The 18761-nt window shown below is 41.7% G+C and overlaps 1 protein-coding gene across 9 annotated transcripts in view; it reads right to left on the bottom strand.

The window, feature by feature from the left end:
* Positions 1-11802: 11802 nt before the first annotated feature.
* Positions 11803-18761, bottom strand: part of LOC111597367 (amyloid-beta-like protein) — a 60011-nt gene continuing 53052 nt past the window's right edge. For 3 of the 9 annotated variants that reach the window (XM_023312033.2, XM_023312026.2, XM_023312041.2), the window contains exons 4-12: positions 17075-17213; positions 16740-16961; positions 16004-16674; positions 15784-15936; positions 13641-13790; positions 12880-13577; positions 12665-12812; positions 12413-12592; positions 11803-12189 (exon numbers count right to left, since the gene is read on the bottom strand). In XM_023312033.2, the coding sequence (XP_023167801.2) occupies positions 12082-12189; positions 12413-12592; positions 12665-12812; positions 12880-13577; positions 13641-13790; positions 15784-15936; positions 16004-16674; positions 16740-16961; positions 17075-17213 (2469 nt within the window). In that variant the 3' untranslated portion in view covers positions 11803-12081. The remainder of the gene's footprint in view (positions 12190-12412; positions 12593-12664; positions 12813-12879; positions 13578-13640; positions 13791-15783; positions 15937-16003; positions 16675-16739; positions 16962-17074; positions 17214-18761) is intronic. The other 6 variants (XM_023312058.2, XM_023312085.2, XM_023312077.2 and 3 more) reach the window with 6 other exon arrangements.

The raw sequence follows: 18761 nt of genomic DNA, 5'->3' as shown, positions 1-18761 counted from the left end.
GTGCATTCTTCAACGCAACAGCAACAAAAACCGCACACGCAGCGTTTTCTTATCGCTTGCTTCCGCGTAACTCAATTGCTTTAATTGCAATTTACGAAATTTCGTCGCTTGGCGCGAGTGCGCCTGCACTCAAAAGCACAATCCGCGATGACATCTAATGTCAATAACCTCGCTACAGCTGTAAAGGTAAATGCAGAAATGCAAGCCCAGCTTAACGTTGTGATGGCAAATAGGCAAGCCTCCATCATGCCAATAAACTCAAAAATAGATATCGCCTCCGTGCAAGGCATCACTAACAACAAAAACACGAAACGTAAACAGCCAAATTCACCAAAAACCATCAAGAAAAGGCTCATCTTCGACGAACCAAGCACCAGCAATGCAGCATTAATATCAGAAAATCGATTTTCACTGCTCGTAGAAGAAGATGAAGACTACAGCGAATCACCTGTAGCTCCAGAAGCCCCAGTATTGACCGACCAGCAAACTACTCCGAAACCTCGTCCGCCCCCCATATGGTGTCCAAACATCAAGTCTGTGGCCCTACTTCAACAGATAATAGATAAAGTAATTGATGCTAAATCATACGTAATTAAGCCAAAGAAGAATAACATAGGTGTATTAACCCAATGCAGTGAGGACTATCGCAGAGTTATAGACCACTTTACTAAGCTGGAATTGGAGTTCCACTGCTACCAGCTTAAGGAGGACAAACCATATAGAGTCGTGTTCAAAGGGCTTCACTCCAGCACTGATACAACACTAATTAAAAAGGAATTGGAAACCAAAGGCCACACAATTACAAATGTGCACAACCCACTGAGCCGTATGGACAAAACACCGCTAAATATATTTTTTGTTGACGTGGCTCAGGCCCCCAACAACAAAGAAATTTTGGACATTCGAGTTGTCTGCAGGCAACGCTGCACAGTGGAACTGCCAAGAAGATACAACGACCTGACACAATGCCATCGCTGTCAAGAATTTGGACACACACAACGCTACTGCCACAAAGCTCCCAGATGTGTGCGTTGCGCCGGGAAACACGCATCCAAAGACTGCACCCGCGAAAAGGACCAGGCACCAACTTGTGTGCACTGTGAGTTACAGCACCCAGCCAACTATAAGGGCTGCCAAGTATACAAGCGGTTGCGCAAATTGCAATCCCCAGCACAAAAAAGGAGTCCCACACAAACACCGTCTACGGGTCCGAGTACTGCTTCCGAAATTACAAGGCCCCGGAGCATTACCCAAGCCACGAGCTTTGCAACGCCTATTAGTGGTGTTTCTTACGCACAGGCCGCTAGAGGTGGACCGTCAAATAAGAATACCACAAGTGACACTTTGTTCACTGAAATGCTTCAGCAACAACAACGTCAGTTTGACGCAATTAATGCCGAGCTCAAAGCGATGCGAGAAGTACAATCCCAACAAGCAACCATGCTAAACAGTTTAATGGCCATCATAACCAAGCTTGCCTACAAATAATGGCTTTACGTGTGGGTATCTGGAACGCCAATGGCCTGAGAAACAAGACTCAGGAACTGGCTGCGTTTCTCTCACAAGAAAACATAGATATAATGTTAATAACAGAAACTCATGAGTGCCCCACTACACAAATTTTCGGATACGAACACTATCAGGCTCATGGTGAAGGAGCAAACTGCTTTGGTGGATCCTCAATCCTCATACGAGCAACAATACCGCATACACCTTTACTGCCAATTTGCAACGCAACAATGCAGGTCTCAGCCATCACCCTGCCTACGTCTATTGGAGCGATCGAAGTTGCGTCAATTTATCTTCCGCCAAACACTGGTCTGTGTGATCATCACATGGAACAGGTTCTAGGCCAAAGGTTGAATAAGACCCTCATCGGCGGCGACTGGAATGGATGGCACCCATTTTGGGGAAGCAATAGTGCGAATCGTCGCGGAGAAGTCATATTTGAGGCGATTCAAAACTTACAATTCAGCATATTGGCGACTGGAGCCCCCACCCGTTACCCAATTAATGGACACAGGCCCTCGGCAATCGACTTCGCTGTCTACAAAGGCATCTGTGACCGGCAATTGACCATTGAAGAATCCTTGGACCTATCCTCTGACCACCTGCCACTAATAGTCACAATCCACGCGCAGCCACAGCCCTTGCCCATTAGGAAACAACTACTGCCAGCAGGATCAGATTTAGGAGTCTTTAGGCGCGAGCTCCATTACTCTTTGCACATAGAAATGGAACTTAACACTCCTGAAGACGTGGACTACGCAGCAAACAAACTGCAGGAAGAAATAGTCAAAGCTGCGCACCAAGCCGCCCCACCATCTTGCCAAACAAGACAACAGTCTCCGTACAACATCCCCCTCACCTTGGAGGCCCAACACCTACTAATACACAAAAGATGGGCCAGGAGACGCTGGTTAAGATTACGCACGCCTGATGCCAAATCCATGTACAACGAAGCCACGAGGCATCTTAAAGCTGCTCTCGCCCTGCTTCAAAAGAGGTGTATCAGCGATGCGCTGGTACGAGCTGAATCGCCCACTGACGCAGAGTTTCAATTATGGAAATTTACAAGAAAGCTCAAACGGCAGCCAATACGACGTCATCCCATTCGGAGCATTTCTGGTTCCTGGCACATTGGAGACGAAGCTCAAGCTGAGGCTTTTGCAAACCACCTTCAAGACCAATTCACGCCGGTGATTACCGCAGAGGCCTCAGAAATCGAAGCAACAGAAGACATCGTTCTCTCGCCCCTCCCAGCTGAAGACCAGATAACTGGATGTACAAAAGAAGAGGTTCTTGAACACATCAGAAGAGTGAAGGCAAAAAAATCCCCTGGATATGATCTAATAAACGGCAGAGTCCTTAGAGCACTGCCTGACTCCACCATAGACTACATAACTATGGTGTACAACGCCATGCTCCGCATCCGGCACTTTCCAGCCTGCTGGAAGCGCGCCGTGATTGTGATGATTCCTAAGCCTGGCAAACCCGTGGGAGAAATTGAGTCGTACAGACCAATTAGCCTGTTGCCAGTACTCTCCAAAATATTCGAAAGAATATTTCTGGAACGAGTACTGACACATCTGGGACGCCAGGAGGCCATTCCAAACCATCAGTTTGGCTTCAGGAGACAGCATGGAACACCGGAACAGGTTCACAGAGTTGTGCACCATATCCTTGGAGCCTTTGAAGAAAAGATGTACTGCTCTGCCGTCTTTTTAGACATCAAACAGGCGTTTGATCGAGTTTGGCACCTGGGACTGCTGCAGAAAGTGAGGACCACCCTTCCAGCCCCATTTTTCGCGTTGCTATCCTCATACCTTATTGGAAGAACCTTCCAAGTGTCAAGGGGGCAAACAGTATCCTTGACTAGACCAATTATGGCTGGAGTACCACAGGGTAGTGTTCTAGGCCCAACACTTTATACTTTATTCACAGGAGATATGCCAACTCCCGAGCCAAATATAGGAAGTACAGATGCAGTACTCATAGCGACCTATGCAGATGACACCGCCATCTTATCACGTCACGTATCTGCGCAAGAAGCTTCAGACTCACTACAAAAATATCTGGACTCTTTCGGACGCTGGGCAAAACGGTGGTGTATCACCATTAATGCACAAAAGTCTGTACATACTACCTTCGCCACTAGAAGAGGAGATTGCCCAAGCGTTGCATTGGGGCCCACTATTCCCAAAGCCTCAAAAGTAAAGTACCTTGGTATCACTCTTGACAGAAGGCTGACTTTTAAAGCGCACATAAGTCAAGTAACCTCAAAATGCAAAAGCAAGCTAAAAACCCTCGACTGGATGCTGAGAGCTTCAAGCAAGTTGTCTTACAGCAGCAAGGCCGCCATCTACAAGGCAATAGTTGTCCCAACCTTCGTATATGGTATCTCTCTATGGGGCTCCTCGGCGAAGACTACAAGGAACAAAATTCAGACCCTGCAGAATAAAGCACTACGCAGATGGACTGGAGCCAGCTGGTTTGTAAGAAACTCAGTCTTACATAGGGATTTAGCAATTCCCACAGTTGCTGAACTCATTGGGCGACACAGTTCAAGATACGCGGACAGACTTGCAGCGCATCCTAACCATCTCGCAAGCAACCTGGCTATAAACAACAATAGGCGAAGACTGAAGAGATTGCATCCTCTAGACAATATTAGAACTAATTAAGATAGTAGCTACAAGTGCAGAATAATTGGCATATCTGCCCTCCCATTAGTTAAGGTTTAGAGCTAAATGCGCTATAGAGTCTAAGACAATAAGCTGCAACAAAATAAAGAAATAAAAACGAAAAAAAAAAAAAAAAAAAAAAAAAAAAAAAGTAATATGATTATGATGACGATTATGTGGCGCATATGTTTATTGACAAACAATAACTCCCGATGGACGACGCACGGAATCCCAATCCCGGCTGCAACTGCCACTGCCACTGCCACCGCTGCTGCTTCTGCTGCTGCTGCTGCTGCTGCTGCTGTTGGTGCTGTTGCTGCTGTTGCTGCTCTACTACAGTGTCGCTTACAACAACTTTATTTGTACACAACTCGTTGCGATATCAGTTTGCGATACGGTGCGCTGTGATAGTACGCCGTACAAGCTGAAACAACCTACATAGAAGCCATGGACTGGCAACAGCGAGCTACATATATATATAATATATATACACATATATACACAGCTATCCATGAGGTAGTTGCTGTGCTTGTTTACCTGTTGTTGTTGCCTCCTTATCATCAGTATTAAACGTATTTTGATATATGCTCGCTTGATCAGACATTGATTATGATTTAGCTCCATGGAGCTGTCTTCCTCGGCTGCAGTTGGGGCTTGCGCTGCAGCTTATCGGGCCCAACCAGCAGACGGTAGCCCGGTTTCCATTTACGTTTACTGCTGCAGCAATACAAACACAATCTCTGGTTGTTATCGCCAGCTACAGATATCTCTATATATATTTATATATATTTGTGTGTGTGCGTGTGTTCGGAGAGTGAGAACGTTCGGCCCGCAAAAGCAGGCAACTACCAGGCCAAAGAGACAACACAACGGCTGTCTCTCTCTTGCCTTGCCTGCTTATCTGATGCCACTTATCGAGCAGCGACCAACTGCCTATGGCTGGCCCCTACTGACGCCATCGGGCGCTGACAGCTTCGGTTTGGCCTCTTTCGCGCCTCTCCGCCTGCTCAAAGCAAAACCCAAATCCCAATTGAACAATTCCTTCTGCAATCGGGATTATGCAGCTCAAGCAATTGACCCATCAGCTCAGCCAGCATTGCATAATTTCGCCAAGCTCTTCAAGTGCATTTCAAAGTTGAACTATTACTATCTATCTACTATCTGTCGAACTGTATCTATATCTCTGACGGTATCTATATCTGTATCTGCGTTTGTTTCGCTCTCTGTTCGTACACGGTGTGCACATTCTGTAAGTGCATTATTTGTTAGTTGTCGTGTAGACGACAGTGGCCACTTCGAATACAAAATGCACTTTGGAAAGTTTGTAGATCAATATACGAATCAGTATACACGACAACTAAGCGACTGAAAGATACCCTTCACGAAAAGGAAGAGCAACTAAATAAAATACCATTTAAATTGCTCTAATGCACAGGCTAACAGGAATTGGTATCAAGAATCAAGCTATATCTTATCATCATCGATATGTTGTTTGAGATTCAGATTCAGCTTATAAAAGTCTTGTGGGAGAGTTAAATCTGATTCTTGCTTACTAAAATTCACCCAATTTCTCAGCTGGAACCAAATGTGAAATTGTTACATCAAATACATGTTTATATTATGCTTCTTTGAATTTCGAACTCACTCACTTATCTCACAGAAATCGATCTTTAGTTAGAGCCTTCAGATTAATAAACTGATCTAAGTCATTGAGGATTTAACCACGCCAAATCCAATTTGTAATCAAGGTTATAGTTAAATTTTTATAATATATTTGTTGATTGAGATTGCTATGAGATAAATCTCCAAGCTGATCAAATTTATTTTAACTGAACATAAGGAAAAAGTCCATGGAATTGCCAAGGTACAAGTGCAGCAGGCCTAGATCATAGGCTGGACTTCTGGTACTTCCTGATGTTTGCATACAATTGATATAGAAACTCAGCTTAACTTTAATACTGAATATGATTGATGATGATAAGCACTCGAATGGCTTAATTAAGCGTCAGTCCAAGTGAAAATGAGTCAAAGCAACAACAAGAAAAGTAAAAGTAAATTGAATTAGTTCCTCTACTTATTTTCTATCTCCTTTTGGCCGAGCATCCCTTTGAGCTGATGGGTGGCAGCTGCTGCTTAAGGGACGACAACTAAAAGTATGCAACAGAAACTCAGTTGACGATTCGTCTCATAAGCTACATCAGCCATTTCAGCTGCCCGAACAGTTCTGGCTCCCAAAATGTAGCTATCGGCTGACCTAACTGCTTAAGCAGCATTTTCAGTTAAGTACGTTTTCAACTTTCATAACAAAAAAACACAAAGAGCGAGCCATTTATTGTTGTTAAATAAAGTTATTTTAGTCGAAATAATATGAAAGAATAGAATAAATAAACATGGCAAGCATAGCGCTTGCTATTGCTGTAGAGGTAACGTTTATCACGCTGCACTCCCGGTTGAGAGTCGTGATCTTTATCTGTGTCTATGCCGTGCTCCACATTGTGTTGGCTGCTAGCACATCGATCATTTGTGTGTTTAGCTCGAGTAGGTGGGCCATGGAGGCAGCCGAGCCGAGCCGGGCCGACTAGGTCGGGCTGGGTCGGGCTGGGCTCGGCAATTGGTTGCTCCGCTTGTCGCTTAGCTCATATATCAAAATGTACGTCCATTTTCATGCTTTGGACACTTGATAGACTGAAGTGCTTTACATTGATTTCACGTATATACCCATACAGTTTCAAGTGATTTATTGTAAAGGCTTGTTCGTGCACTCCAAGTTGAAACTCATAATGAGCACACATCATAATCAACGTAAGCTCTGCGGCATAGAAATCACCTAATAAGTGGCCCACTCTTCACCACTCCTAACTGTCCCTCTCTCTCTCACTCCCTGTTAGATATTCGTTACGCAAATAACCCAGTGACCAGCGATGGAGGACACAGTCTACGGGCCACTTTAACTAGCAAAGCCTCCAGCTGGCCCACAACAGTAAAGCCTGCCTATAGATAAACTTGTTACGATTCTAAGCAAACAGCCGTCTCTAAGTCTCGGTGCCTATCAAAGCGGCTTTTGCCCCTGTTGTCCAACTGAATAAACTTTCATGTCACCTTCATTATACATACCTGAGTTTGCATCTTAATATTAATTTAAGCCTTTATAATCGAAATTTGGAGTGGCTGCTAAGAAGTATTTTAAAGTTCTTCACTGTGGAAATCCTTGTCTCATGAGCCATTTAAGACGGCCTACATATTCATTATTCTATAAGTCGTTAATGTTATCAATCAATATATACATCATATATCAATCAATATATATCGTTATGTTTAAAATATAGTTTTGAAAGAGAGTGTAAACAGATGTAGAGGAAAGGTCAATCAATGACAACTCTATTATGAATTGATGCCATTCAAGCAGTAAACTCTGGAAGATGCCTTTATTGGGCGTAGCTTGCTGATAGACGTTTTATCCGATTTGTGACGCTCTCAATAGACGTAACTATATATTTTTATATAGAGGTATCTTTAATATATTTAAGCATATTTACTCAGGTATACACTCATTTAATCAGGAGTTTAGACCAGAGTATATATTCCAAGTTTCAACTATGCAGCCTTGGCCTTGTTACTAACTAATATATTCTTTTCTTACTTATTACGTATTAGGAGTATTAAAATAACTTTCAATTTGTTATTGTCAGTAAAGGCAGTTTCTAGCTAAGCGTCAATAAGTCTAAAGTCGGATAATTCAAATTGTGAATTTGATTTACGCTGCGTATTTTATTGCATTACTCAACTCGTCTGGTGACTCCGACACTATCAAAACCCGCCGCAGTTTGCAGTAAATAATCGAGTGAATTAGCGCCAGTCTTGACTCGTTTATATTCATTCGTTCTCTGCTGCTATAATTAAATCTGAAATTTGTTTATATGCGTTGCTAGGAAAGTTAAGACATAGGTAAAGCAGCTTTATCTCTATTTAACCAGAAGAGAGTAAAAGAGAGAGATACAGGTTACGCTTTTTTTGGGCAAAGTTAGTTTTTCTGTTATTTTATTTTATTTATGCAAAATATTTCGAAAAAGAACACAAAAATTCAAAATTAAATTATATGATTATACAATGAAAATTGTTTTGTTTGCCATTCGGTTTTCTTTTTTTGTATTTTTTTTGGTTTTGTTTTTTATTTGGTTTTGGTTTTTGTCTTTGCTTACGTTTTATGTTTGGTTTTTTGCCTTTGGTTTTTTGTTGTGAAACATTTTACAATTTTTATGCATACTTCATGTCATGGCCGTTCTCTGTGTGTTGTTGCACTCTCTCTGCCTGCCTCGCCGACCCGACTGTCTGTCTGCCTGCCTGTCTTTGCGTCTTTCTTTCTGTCTGACAAGAGTTGAAGTTTCCAAATGTTTGAATTCAGCTGCATGGCGCATTGTTTACACTTTCCACATTAATAATAATATATATAGCGTACAATTATTGTTGCAATTACAATTGTCTTGAGTACATTTAATATATTTAAATTTTTATACGTTTTCATTTTGTTTTTTGTTTGTTTTTGTTTTTCGAACCTATGCAAAAATCATAGTTGACAAAAAGAATTACACATTTTGTATTTGTTTTTTTTTGCTTTTGCTTTTGCATTTTCATTTATTTTTGTTTTTCTTCTTTTTATGATGAGACTACGACAAAAACACATGCGACTTATTACACATTTTCTTATATTTGTGTTCAATTTTTTTGTTTTTTTTTTTTTGTAATTTGTTAATGTTTTGCTTTTAAGTTTTTGTGTAAATTTTCTTCATTTATGATATTTTTACTTTTATGTTTAATTTTATTTACGCAGGACGGGGTTTATTTCTTACACATTTGCATTTTTGCTTTCATATTTTTTCTCTTCTTTTCTTTTCTTCTTTTGTTTTGCTTCACTAAGTGTAAATATCAATTGTTTTATTTTTTTTTGCAATATATATATATATATATATATATATATATATATATATATATATATATATATATATATATATATATATATATATAAATATATATATATATACATATATATTTTGTCATTTTTAAATATTAATGAATAAATTAAAAAATATTCAAGCTTTGACTAGTTAGATTTGGTTTTCTTTTTATTTATTTTGAGTGTGTGTTTGTGTTGGTGTGTTTGAAATATATATTTGTAATGCTCTAATCCAATCTGTGTGTGTATATGTGCGCGTATATATACGTGTGTGTGTATGTGTGAGTGTGAGGGTCTGTGACTTGACTGTCTTTGACTGCTCGCGGTTTGCATTTGAGACTGATAGATATAATATATATATATATATATATATATATATATATATATATATATATATGCACATATATAAATATATATATGAATGTGTGTGTGTGGGTATGTATTTACGTATAGCGAAATCAAGGAGAAAAAAGTAGTTTTGGTTTTGCTTGGAGCCTAGAAAAGCTTTACTATATATTTTATGCCCTGAAGCATTGCATTAGCTGAAGAGGTTATGAGAATTATGTGGGTGTCACAGCAATATGTTTGGGTAGAGAGCGGTCGTAGTAGGACAACGGAAACAAGCTATATCATAACGAACTCTGACAAATCAAGTGAACTGAAACTTGATTATTGAAATCAAGTGCTAGTTGAATGCAATTGAATTGTTGCTGTTGCGTCTGTCTATGCTCTTGCTATATATATATAAACATATAGATATATAATTCATATACAATTTAGTACATATAAATATATCGTATATATGTAGGTATACAAATAAAGTTACAAACTTTGGTTTATAGCAAAAAATGTACTACAAATTACATTTATATAAATTGGATCTGCTCTGAGTATACATATATATATTTATATATATATATATATCTTGTGTATGTGTGTGTACGTGTGTGTGTTATTAAATAACAGAACGTCTCGAATCAAGCATTCGGCCATACACTTGTCCAATATTTGCCAAGCAATCGAGTTGAAAAATTAAACTAGCAATTTCTATCGGTTTATCTCTGTAGCTCTGCCTATCTGTCCCACTGTCAATTGCTTTGATTCGCTGCGTCTGTCTGTCGCATGCAGCAACAAACATATATAGATATAGATGTACAGGGAGATATATTTATTGTTTTGCAATCGGGCTGAAGTGCAATTGTTGAGCGAACCCTGAGAATGCAGCATAAGTGCACTCACATTGACTCTATCGAGCACTCGTTGCTCTCGCTGTTGACCAAGTTGTTCGCTGTGCAAATACTTGGCCAAATAATGTCAGTTCAATGATTTGTCTAATTTAACAATATCATTTGATATGAACAAATGCCAATGCCTAACAGATTGCCAGCTGCATGCGTCTCTGTGTGTGTGTGTGCGTGTATGTATGTGTGTGTGAGTGTAAGTGTGTGTGCTGAAAGGAACAAAAGCCAATTACAAAAAATCTTGAGAAAGATTTCTGAAAAAAACTTTTGCATTTAGCTTTGCTTTTGTTAATTATTTATTATTTTTGTGTTTGTGGCTTGCCTTAATAGCTGAGTTTTTATTAATTATTTATTTGTGTTCTTTTTTTTTGGTTTTGTTTCTTTTTTTTCATTTGGGTGTTGTGTATAGATACATAAATACATTTATGGACATTTTGCGTTTGCGTTTGCGTTTAAATATATTGTATATATATATATATATATATATATATATATATATATATTTATATATATATATATATATAATTTGTTTTGCCATATATATAGCTGTATATGTGTGCATATATATGCTTAAATACATACATACATATATGTATATATATATATAGATATATATGTTCATATATAGAGATTAGTACGCGTAGGTAGCTCTTAGGTTCACATGTGTCTGTCTCGCTCTGTGTGTCTGTGTGTGTGTGTGTGCTTACGTATTTGCCTTGCTTTTGCTTAATGCATTTTAATTTTTAGCAACTACTAATTAGGCAAGCAGCGCTGTTGCTTATTTGCATTGCTCAATAAATTTATATAGCTTTTTTATATTTCTCTTCTTTTTTTGTGGACGCCGCAAAGTATGCAACGCTTTCTTACATATCTCTGTGTGTATGTGTGTGTGTGTATGTGTTGAGTGTGTCTAGTTTTTATGGACTTGCTTTATATATCAAATTGTTTCATATGCTGCAATTCAATTGTTTTACTTTTGTGTGTTAAACATTTCAAATCTGTATGTATATGTGTGTGTGTATGAATGCGTGTGAGATTTAAGTTTCATATTAAATTCACTTGATATTATTGTTTTGCCTGTTGCGTTTTTAATACTTTTTCTAAACAAGAGCAATGCAGTACGAAACAATTTTTGGTTTGACTTTTGTCAATTTCTTTTCAATTTCTCTGAGTGTATGTGTGTTTGTGTGTGTGTGTATTACAAACTGGGCTGCTGCCCATTTTGCTTTGCTGTTTGCACGTTTTCCTTTTGATACATTTAGATATCATTTGAAGCATTTTCATTTACGTTCAGAGTATGAGAAAGGGGAGAGCTTGAAAGAGATTTTTTCATTTTTAGCATTTGCTTTTGCTTTTGTTTTTTGTTTTTTGCTTTGGTTTTTTTTCTTTTTGTTAAACATTTAAATACTTAAATTTAATTGCTTGCTTTATATTCTTGCCTTTCATTAATTTAATATATAGATGCATTACATTTCACGTACGTTGCGGAACTGCGGTCCTTAAGACGAAAAAAAAATTTTTTTATTTTGTTTATTTTTAATATCATTTAATTTGTTGTATTTTGTTTTTGTTTTTCTTTTTTTTAGTGATGTGCCATGCTTTTTGCTGATTGTTGTTGCTCTTCTTAGGTGCATGCTTTTGTTCTTATTGTGTTTATTTTTATTTTTTCTTTCTGTTAATTACTTTTCTCTTTTGCTCTAGGTTTTTACTCTTTCACTTCGAAATATTTGTAGGTTGGATTCTCGTACCCATTGATTTGCATATTGGGCACAATCTTCTCCTCTTGTACGATGGGATGGTGTGTGGTCACATTCTGCAAGTGCGAAACAGAAAGAGATGCATGAATAAAAGTATTTCATAACTGCGTGAGGGAGCGAGAGAGAGGGAGCCATTGAGAGAGAGAGATATAGAGAGAGACTAACTAACTGAAGCACCCATTAACTGATATTAATCATCTTATATATGGCTCTCTCTGTCTCTCTCTCTTTCTTATCTGTAAATTGTCTTTTGACATTGACTTTGCTCATTGCTTATACCTGATCCACTTCAATGAAGCCCTGAGCGTGCGGCGAGCGTGATGTTCGCCATTTGGCAACGGCCACGCCCACAAAAACAGCAGCCATTAGGGCTATGCCAGCAAACGAGAGCGTAAAGTAGACATTGCGTCCCTCCTTGGCCGCATGCGCGTGCGCAAATTCTCGACGCAGCGAGAAGCTCTGCAAAGAGAACGAGAGAGGATAGGCTTTAGGCAGATGCGGCACGAGATGTGGACGCCGCAGTTGAAATACCGATTCGCGGTGGCCCAGATCGTGGGTCATGAAGTGCTGCACCTGCGGCTCGGCCTCCTGATGTGCCACTGCGGCGGCCACATCCTCAACCGCACGCTGCACAGCATCGTCATCCACCGTTGGCAACACGGTCTGCACCTTGGTGCTGCTGCAGAGGAAGAGCATATCGATTAGCGCCATTGCAGAGGAACAATGAACTCAACCAGTGAACTAACCTGACTGTAGCCTCAGCGTACTCAGCATCGGCCAACTCCTTGTCGCTCTTTGTGGTGTCGAGATTCAGATTGGGCACGGTTACCAGGCCAGCAGCTCCCTTCAGATCCTTGCTCCTGTCTTGCTGTTGTTGCTGTTGCTGGAATTGTTGCTGCTGCGATAGCTGCTGCTGCTGCTGCTGGGACAGTTGCTGCTGCTGCTGCTCGGCCGCCTGCGACTTGAGCATATCATCGACCTTTTTGGCTTCCATGCGCAGCTTCTCCTCGCGTAGCTTCTCCCGTTCAGCGGCGCGCTGCTCCTTGCGCTGTTTCTCGGCCAGACGCAGACGTTCCTTCTCGGCCACCTTGCGCTCGATCTCGATGCGATATTTGTCCAGGATGCCCGCCTCCGCCTCCTCGCTCATGCCCAGGGATGAGCCGGGTATGTCGTCCTTGCTGCGCAGCGCCAAAATGTAATCGTTCATCAGCTGGGCAATCTTGGCCGACAGCTCCGGGTAGCGCTTCAACATGGTCATCGACTGATTGACTGCACGATCGATGTCAATTAGACGTTCCAGAGTGCGTGGTCGCTCCGATGCGGCTGCCTCCAGGCCACCCGGACCGCCCGAGTTCAACAGATGACGATAATGGGCCAAAGCATGTGCCCGATCCTTGTGCAAGGCGCGCAACAACTTCTGCAAACACTTCTCGACATGATGGGCCTGCGCCAAGAGCGACAAGACTTATAGAAAATGGGGACTCGGATACTGGCGCAAGATACTCACATTTGGTGGCTGCTCCGTGAGGGCCTGGGTGTAGCAGGTCATGGCCTCGCGCTTGCGCTGATTGATGTGGGCGAGCACGCGCTGCTGGTGCATGGCGGCCAGTTGGTGCTTCTCGGCGTTGCCTTCTTCCTCGAGTGCCTGAACAGAAGTCTAAAATTACATTCCCATATAAAGACGTATTGCACACCAAGAGAGAAAGATTATCAGCATGATGTTGGAATTTAAAACTTTGGATTGTTTCATTTGATCGATAGCAATATCGATTTCGATTTCGATTGCAATTTCGCTTTCACTTCATTAAGTACAGCTACGTTTCGCTACAATTTCAATGGCTATAACTTGCAGTTGTTGCGTTAGTTCAGCGCGTGTTCGTTTCGTGTGTGTTTGTGTGGGTGGATGGGTGGGTGTGGGGTCGTGAGCGCGGACTAATAACTTGTGCCACGAACGCTTCAGAATACTGTGCAGAGCGTCAGTTGAAATTGCCAATGAAATGGAATAATACAAATCTCGATACATTCGGAATGTGAAATTTACAGCCAAAGTGTAAAAGTCGCTTCACACATGGAACATTTCTCGCACTGCTCTTTAGCTTTGTTCGCCCTCTCTTGGCAGTTGCAGTCTGCAATTTGATTGCGATTTCAAATTGAACTTCAATATTTTCTTAGTCAATTTCAATTCAACTAACAACACAAATTGCAAGAGTAAATGGAAATTTGCATGTGGTAAATACTTTTGAGGCATCAGTTCAATGTTTGCCCTATTTTTGTGGCCTCAGCTTAGCTCAAATGATGTGAAAAACTAGGGAACGTCCAATGCACACTTTTGTTGTCTAAGTACTTTTGACTAAGGCATGAATGTTCATAATGTGTAAGCGGAAGCTGACAATACAGAGGGAGATATATATATATAGAGACAGAGCGAGACAGAGAGAGACAGGGAGAGAGAGTGAGAGAGGCAGTAAGCTATCGACAATTGAATTGATGTTCTTAAGAGCTATGTATGTATGTAAGTTAATATGGTTTCTATATAGAGGCATGAGTAGATATGCATATTTACATGACTAGATAATGGCAATTCATATTATGAATATATAAATATATATATTTGATTGTTTGTTTATCTGTTACGAATGCAGTAAGCGCAGCATTTTGAGTATTTGATTTTAAGCAGCATTTGATTACAGCTATAGATATGCACTTATATACACATTCAAAAACAGAGAGAGAGAGAGAAAGTGTGCGTGTGTGTGTAGGTGTGGGTGTGTGTTGCTCTCTTTGCAGTTAGTTGCTGAGCTGGTTGGTTAGTTAGCTAGTTAGTTGGTAAGCGCTAATTGATTAGTTGAGAGATAAACGAAAAGAGCGTCGTTAACTAAGAATTACACGAGTTCAACTTTAAAGCCAATCAGTTTCAACTACTTGAGCACTTCTATATTGGAGTCAATTTGTTGCTGAGCTGTACTTGTGTTGAGAGTTGTTTCTTTTGCGTTCGTTATAACGTGTATGTTGCATACATCATTGAGACTATTGTTATTGTTATTGCTTTATGATTACAATCTGATGCCTCTTTCGCTCCCATTTGCCATACATGGATACACAAAGAGTAGGAATTACATGACTACATACATACACACATACATTGATTAGATGAAATACAAAATAGCGAGCAGAAATCATATGAACACAAGCGACAGGTGCATTGCAAACTTAGGCAAACGATAACCAATAAGACTAACTAGAATTATAATGAAAATGATTTGCTATAGCTTATAGAACTAGCTATAGTAGTAGTAGTAGTAGCTACTCAAAGGGTTGGGGCAGCGGTCCACATAGTCGAGCTGTTGCCAACTGAACAACTCTGTGAACTCTCTGTCCCCAAGACAAACATACAGTCACACTCACATACTCACACTCACACACACACACACATATATATGTACATAGTTGGTTTTGAATAGAGATAGTGAGTTGGTGCGTGAGATAGAGATAGAGATAGCCAGAAAAAGAATACACAATAGAACTATGACAGGTTGGTTGGATTTGGGGTAGGGGCTTGGGGGTTTGGGCAGGCGTTGTGGTTTAACATTTTTGATGGGGTAGTGGGTGGGTGGGTGGTGGCTGGGTAGGGTAGGCAGTTGGGAACAAACCTGGAAACGTGCCGTCATACGCTGTTTGAAGCTTTGCGCTGCCTTTGGATCGGCCAGGCGCATATCCTGATATTTCTCCTCTAGATCGGACCAGTCCTTCATGACACGTGTAACCTTCTCGCGGTGCGATTCCTCAAGGCGCTGTTGGGCTTCCTTTGTTTAGAATATGTTTTGTTTTTTGTTTGATAAATAAACCTGCACCCTCAACGTAAACACTTACTTTCTGACTTACTTTGTAGCTCTGGTGCTCGTAGTGCGGGTCGAAGTGCGTGAAATATGGATCTGAGGTGGGCTGAGCTGTCGATGGTGGAGCGCCAACTGCGACGCCAGCAACGGCAGCAGCGGCAGCAGCAGCCGCAGCGGCGGCAGCAGCAGCCGACAATTGCGGCGTACCAGTGACCACATCCGGCTTCGAGATGGATGGCTTGCTGCCCACCTGCTCGGCCACGGTCAGGCTAGCGGGCGACGAGGACATCAACGGGACTGAGGCTGTCTTGAGCGAGGGCTTGGCTCCGCTGGAGCTGCCATTGGGATCCCAGGTGTCGGCAATGCCAGCCACATCGCTGTCCGAGCCGGCGCCATCCTCCTCGTAGATATCGCTGTCCTCTCCGCTGTCGTATTCGGCATTGATGTCCTCGAGGCCGCTGCTGTTGGCATCGCTGGCAGTGCCTGTGCCGCCGACAGCGGCTGCCTCATCGGCGACCATTTCGTCCTCCTCATCATCGCCCATCAGATCATCCTCATCGTCCAGCTCATCGTCGTTGGCATCCTTGGAATAGTTCGAATCGTTGCTTTCATCCTCCTCATTCACGCTCAGCTCTACGTTGGCATTGTTCAGCTGTGCTGGCGGCATAACGGGAATTTCGGTCTTCTTCACGCGTATCTCATCGGCTAAAAAGACGAAAGGTGTTGCATCAGCGAGTGTGACCCATGCCGTGAGCAGTCGCGCCACTTACTTTTGAAGTGCTTGGGGCAGCAGACGAACTCAACGCCAGAGAAAAGCGAAATGCCGCAGGGCAGCAGCATGGCAAAGCTGCGCATCTGCATGCCGCGCTCCTGACAGGCGGCAGCTCCAGTCTGATTCCACCTGACGAAGGGCCAGCAACGCGACGCATTGTGTATGTGGTCAAAGAGGCAGCCCTCAGGCACCAGCAGTGCGTCCGATTGGAATGGTCCTTCTGAAGCCAAACGAGTTTGTCGCCGCATTTTGGGTTTTTTTTAGTTTTGTTTTTTGTGGAAAAGCAAATGATTAACATTGTTGGCTCAGAGCTCAGCTTGTGTTCATACTTACCCAAGCAACGGAACGGCTTGATCCAGCGATGGGCACCCTTACACTTGGCCGCATTCAACGAGCCCTGACGACACCAGCCACCGATCTTCTGGTAGTGCGATGATTCCACAATGTTCGTAATGTCACGATTCGGATAGGCCTGCAAGCAATCACAAGTGAGAGCAACGGTTAGCTGCCATGAAATTGATGCACAGAAAAATCTGAGACAATGCCCTTTGTTTCCCTCGAATTCCAGCTAGTCTTTTCAAGTGTTCAGAATGTGATCAACTGGCAATTGACGTAGCCAATGTTAGCTTGGCATAATTGTAATAAAATAGAAGTTAAAGTTGTTTGCAATTTGTTTTATTGTGCCATGATTACGTTGGCAGCCAGCGCATTGCTGCCAGCCTGCACTAAGTACACACATTTACATATGCAAACAGCCCTGGCAAGTGGCTTGATAAACTGTTGTCAGCATATGCAAGTGACATTGTCAGAATTTTAACATTTTGTTGACAAATGCTGATGTGATTGCAAATTGCAAAGCAAATACAACTTTTTACATCAATCAATTGACTTGGAACTGCACTCCCGAACAGAGACCCAAGCACGAATGCTAATCGAAGTTGAAGTCTTTCACTTTTATGTGAAACAGGAACTCAAACTGAGCTGTGCCGTATCGATACAAATTGAGTTGGGGAAAGCATAAGCAAAATCTAAAGCTCAACTATTTGTGATTATGTTCGATGTCTTTTTGTTTTGGCTTTAGTATTTGCTTAATGCATTATCCAATCTCGAGGCACATTTAATGTAATTTGAAGTGAAGCAGATAAGCCTCAAGAGTTGGGTTTTCAGTGAGCCTTGCTTAAACAAGTGGCTTTTCCATTTCCACTCGAGCGATTATTCCGTCTGCTCAATAAATGCGTCAACTAATCCAAATATTTATTTGTCCCTGTTGAGGCTTGTGCCATGGCAACGGCAGCAGCACAACATTATCATCAGCACCAAGTTTGAGTTGTGCCAAGTGGCAGCAGCAGCAGCTTGTTCTCAAGTGTGCGTGTGTGTGCGTGCGAGGGTACTTGAAGGCACATGTAAATTGAGTGCAACCAAAAGCCTTGGCTTCGATTTTGACACCTGACTGCTGCACACACACACGCACGCATACTCAATCAAAATGGGAGCACACACGCAGAGTGAGTGCGAGAGAGAGGGGTGGATGAGTGGGCAGATGTAAGTTTTCAGTAGGTTTTGTGCCATTATTGAAACTGCCTGCAACAATGGCAACCACTTGGCGTATACGTAATGTGCGCACTTAGCACTCCAAGATCGATGGAGAGCGCACAGAGCTGCTGGTTGCTAATGTTGATTAGACATTAGATGGCATTCAGTGCGTGCGCGTATCGATAACCATATGCTTATTAGTATCTATACACATATCCGCATTCGCATCCGTAAACGCCCACGCCATATAAATATTCAGCATGTGTTTGTGTGCGTGTGTCTATCCTCTGGGGTAATTCAAAGTGGATAAGCGGTTAAATCATTAGATATTTATAGGCTACAATTTCATTGTCTGCTGTGTGGCATTGCTTAGCCAAGCATTTGATGCGTTTCTTTTTTCTTTCTCCTTTTTTTGTTTGGCCAACGAGCAGTAAAACTTTAATTGGCCGCCCAGTTTGATTGACTGCCTAAATGACTGACTAACTGA

Source organism: Drosophila hydei, unplaced genomic scaffold (genome assembly GCF_003285905.1).
Source record: "Drosophila hydei strain 15085-1641.00,03,60 unplaced genomic scaffold, DhydRS2 tig00000232-arrow-arrow-pilon, whole genome shotgun sequence".
NCBI classification, from domain to species: Eukaryota; Metazoa; Arthropoda; class Insecta; order Diptera; family Drosophilidae; genus Drosophila; species Drosophila hydei.
Note: the sequence above shows the minus strand (reverse complement) of the source record. Positions and strands in the feature narration are given on the sequence as shown.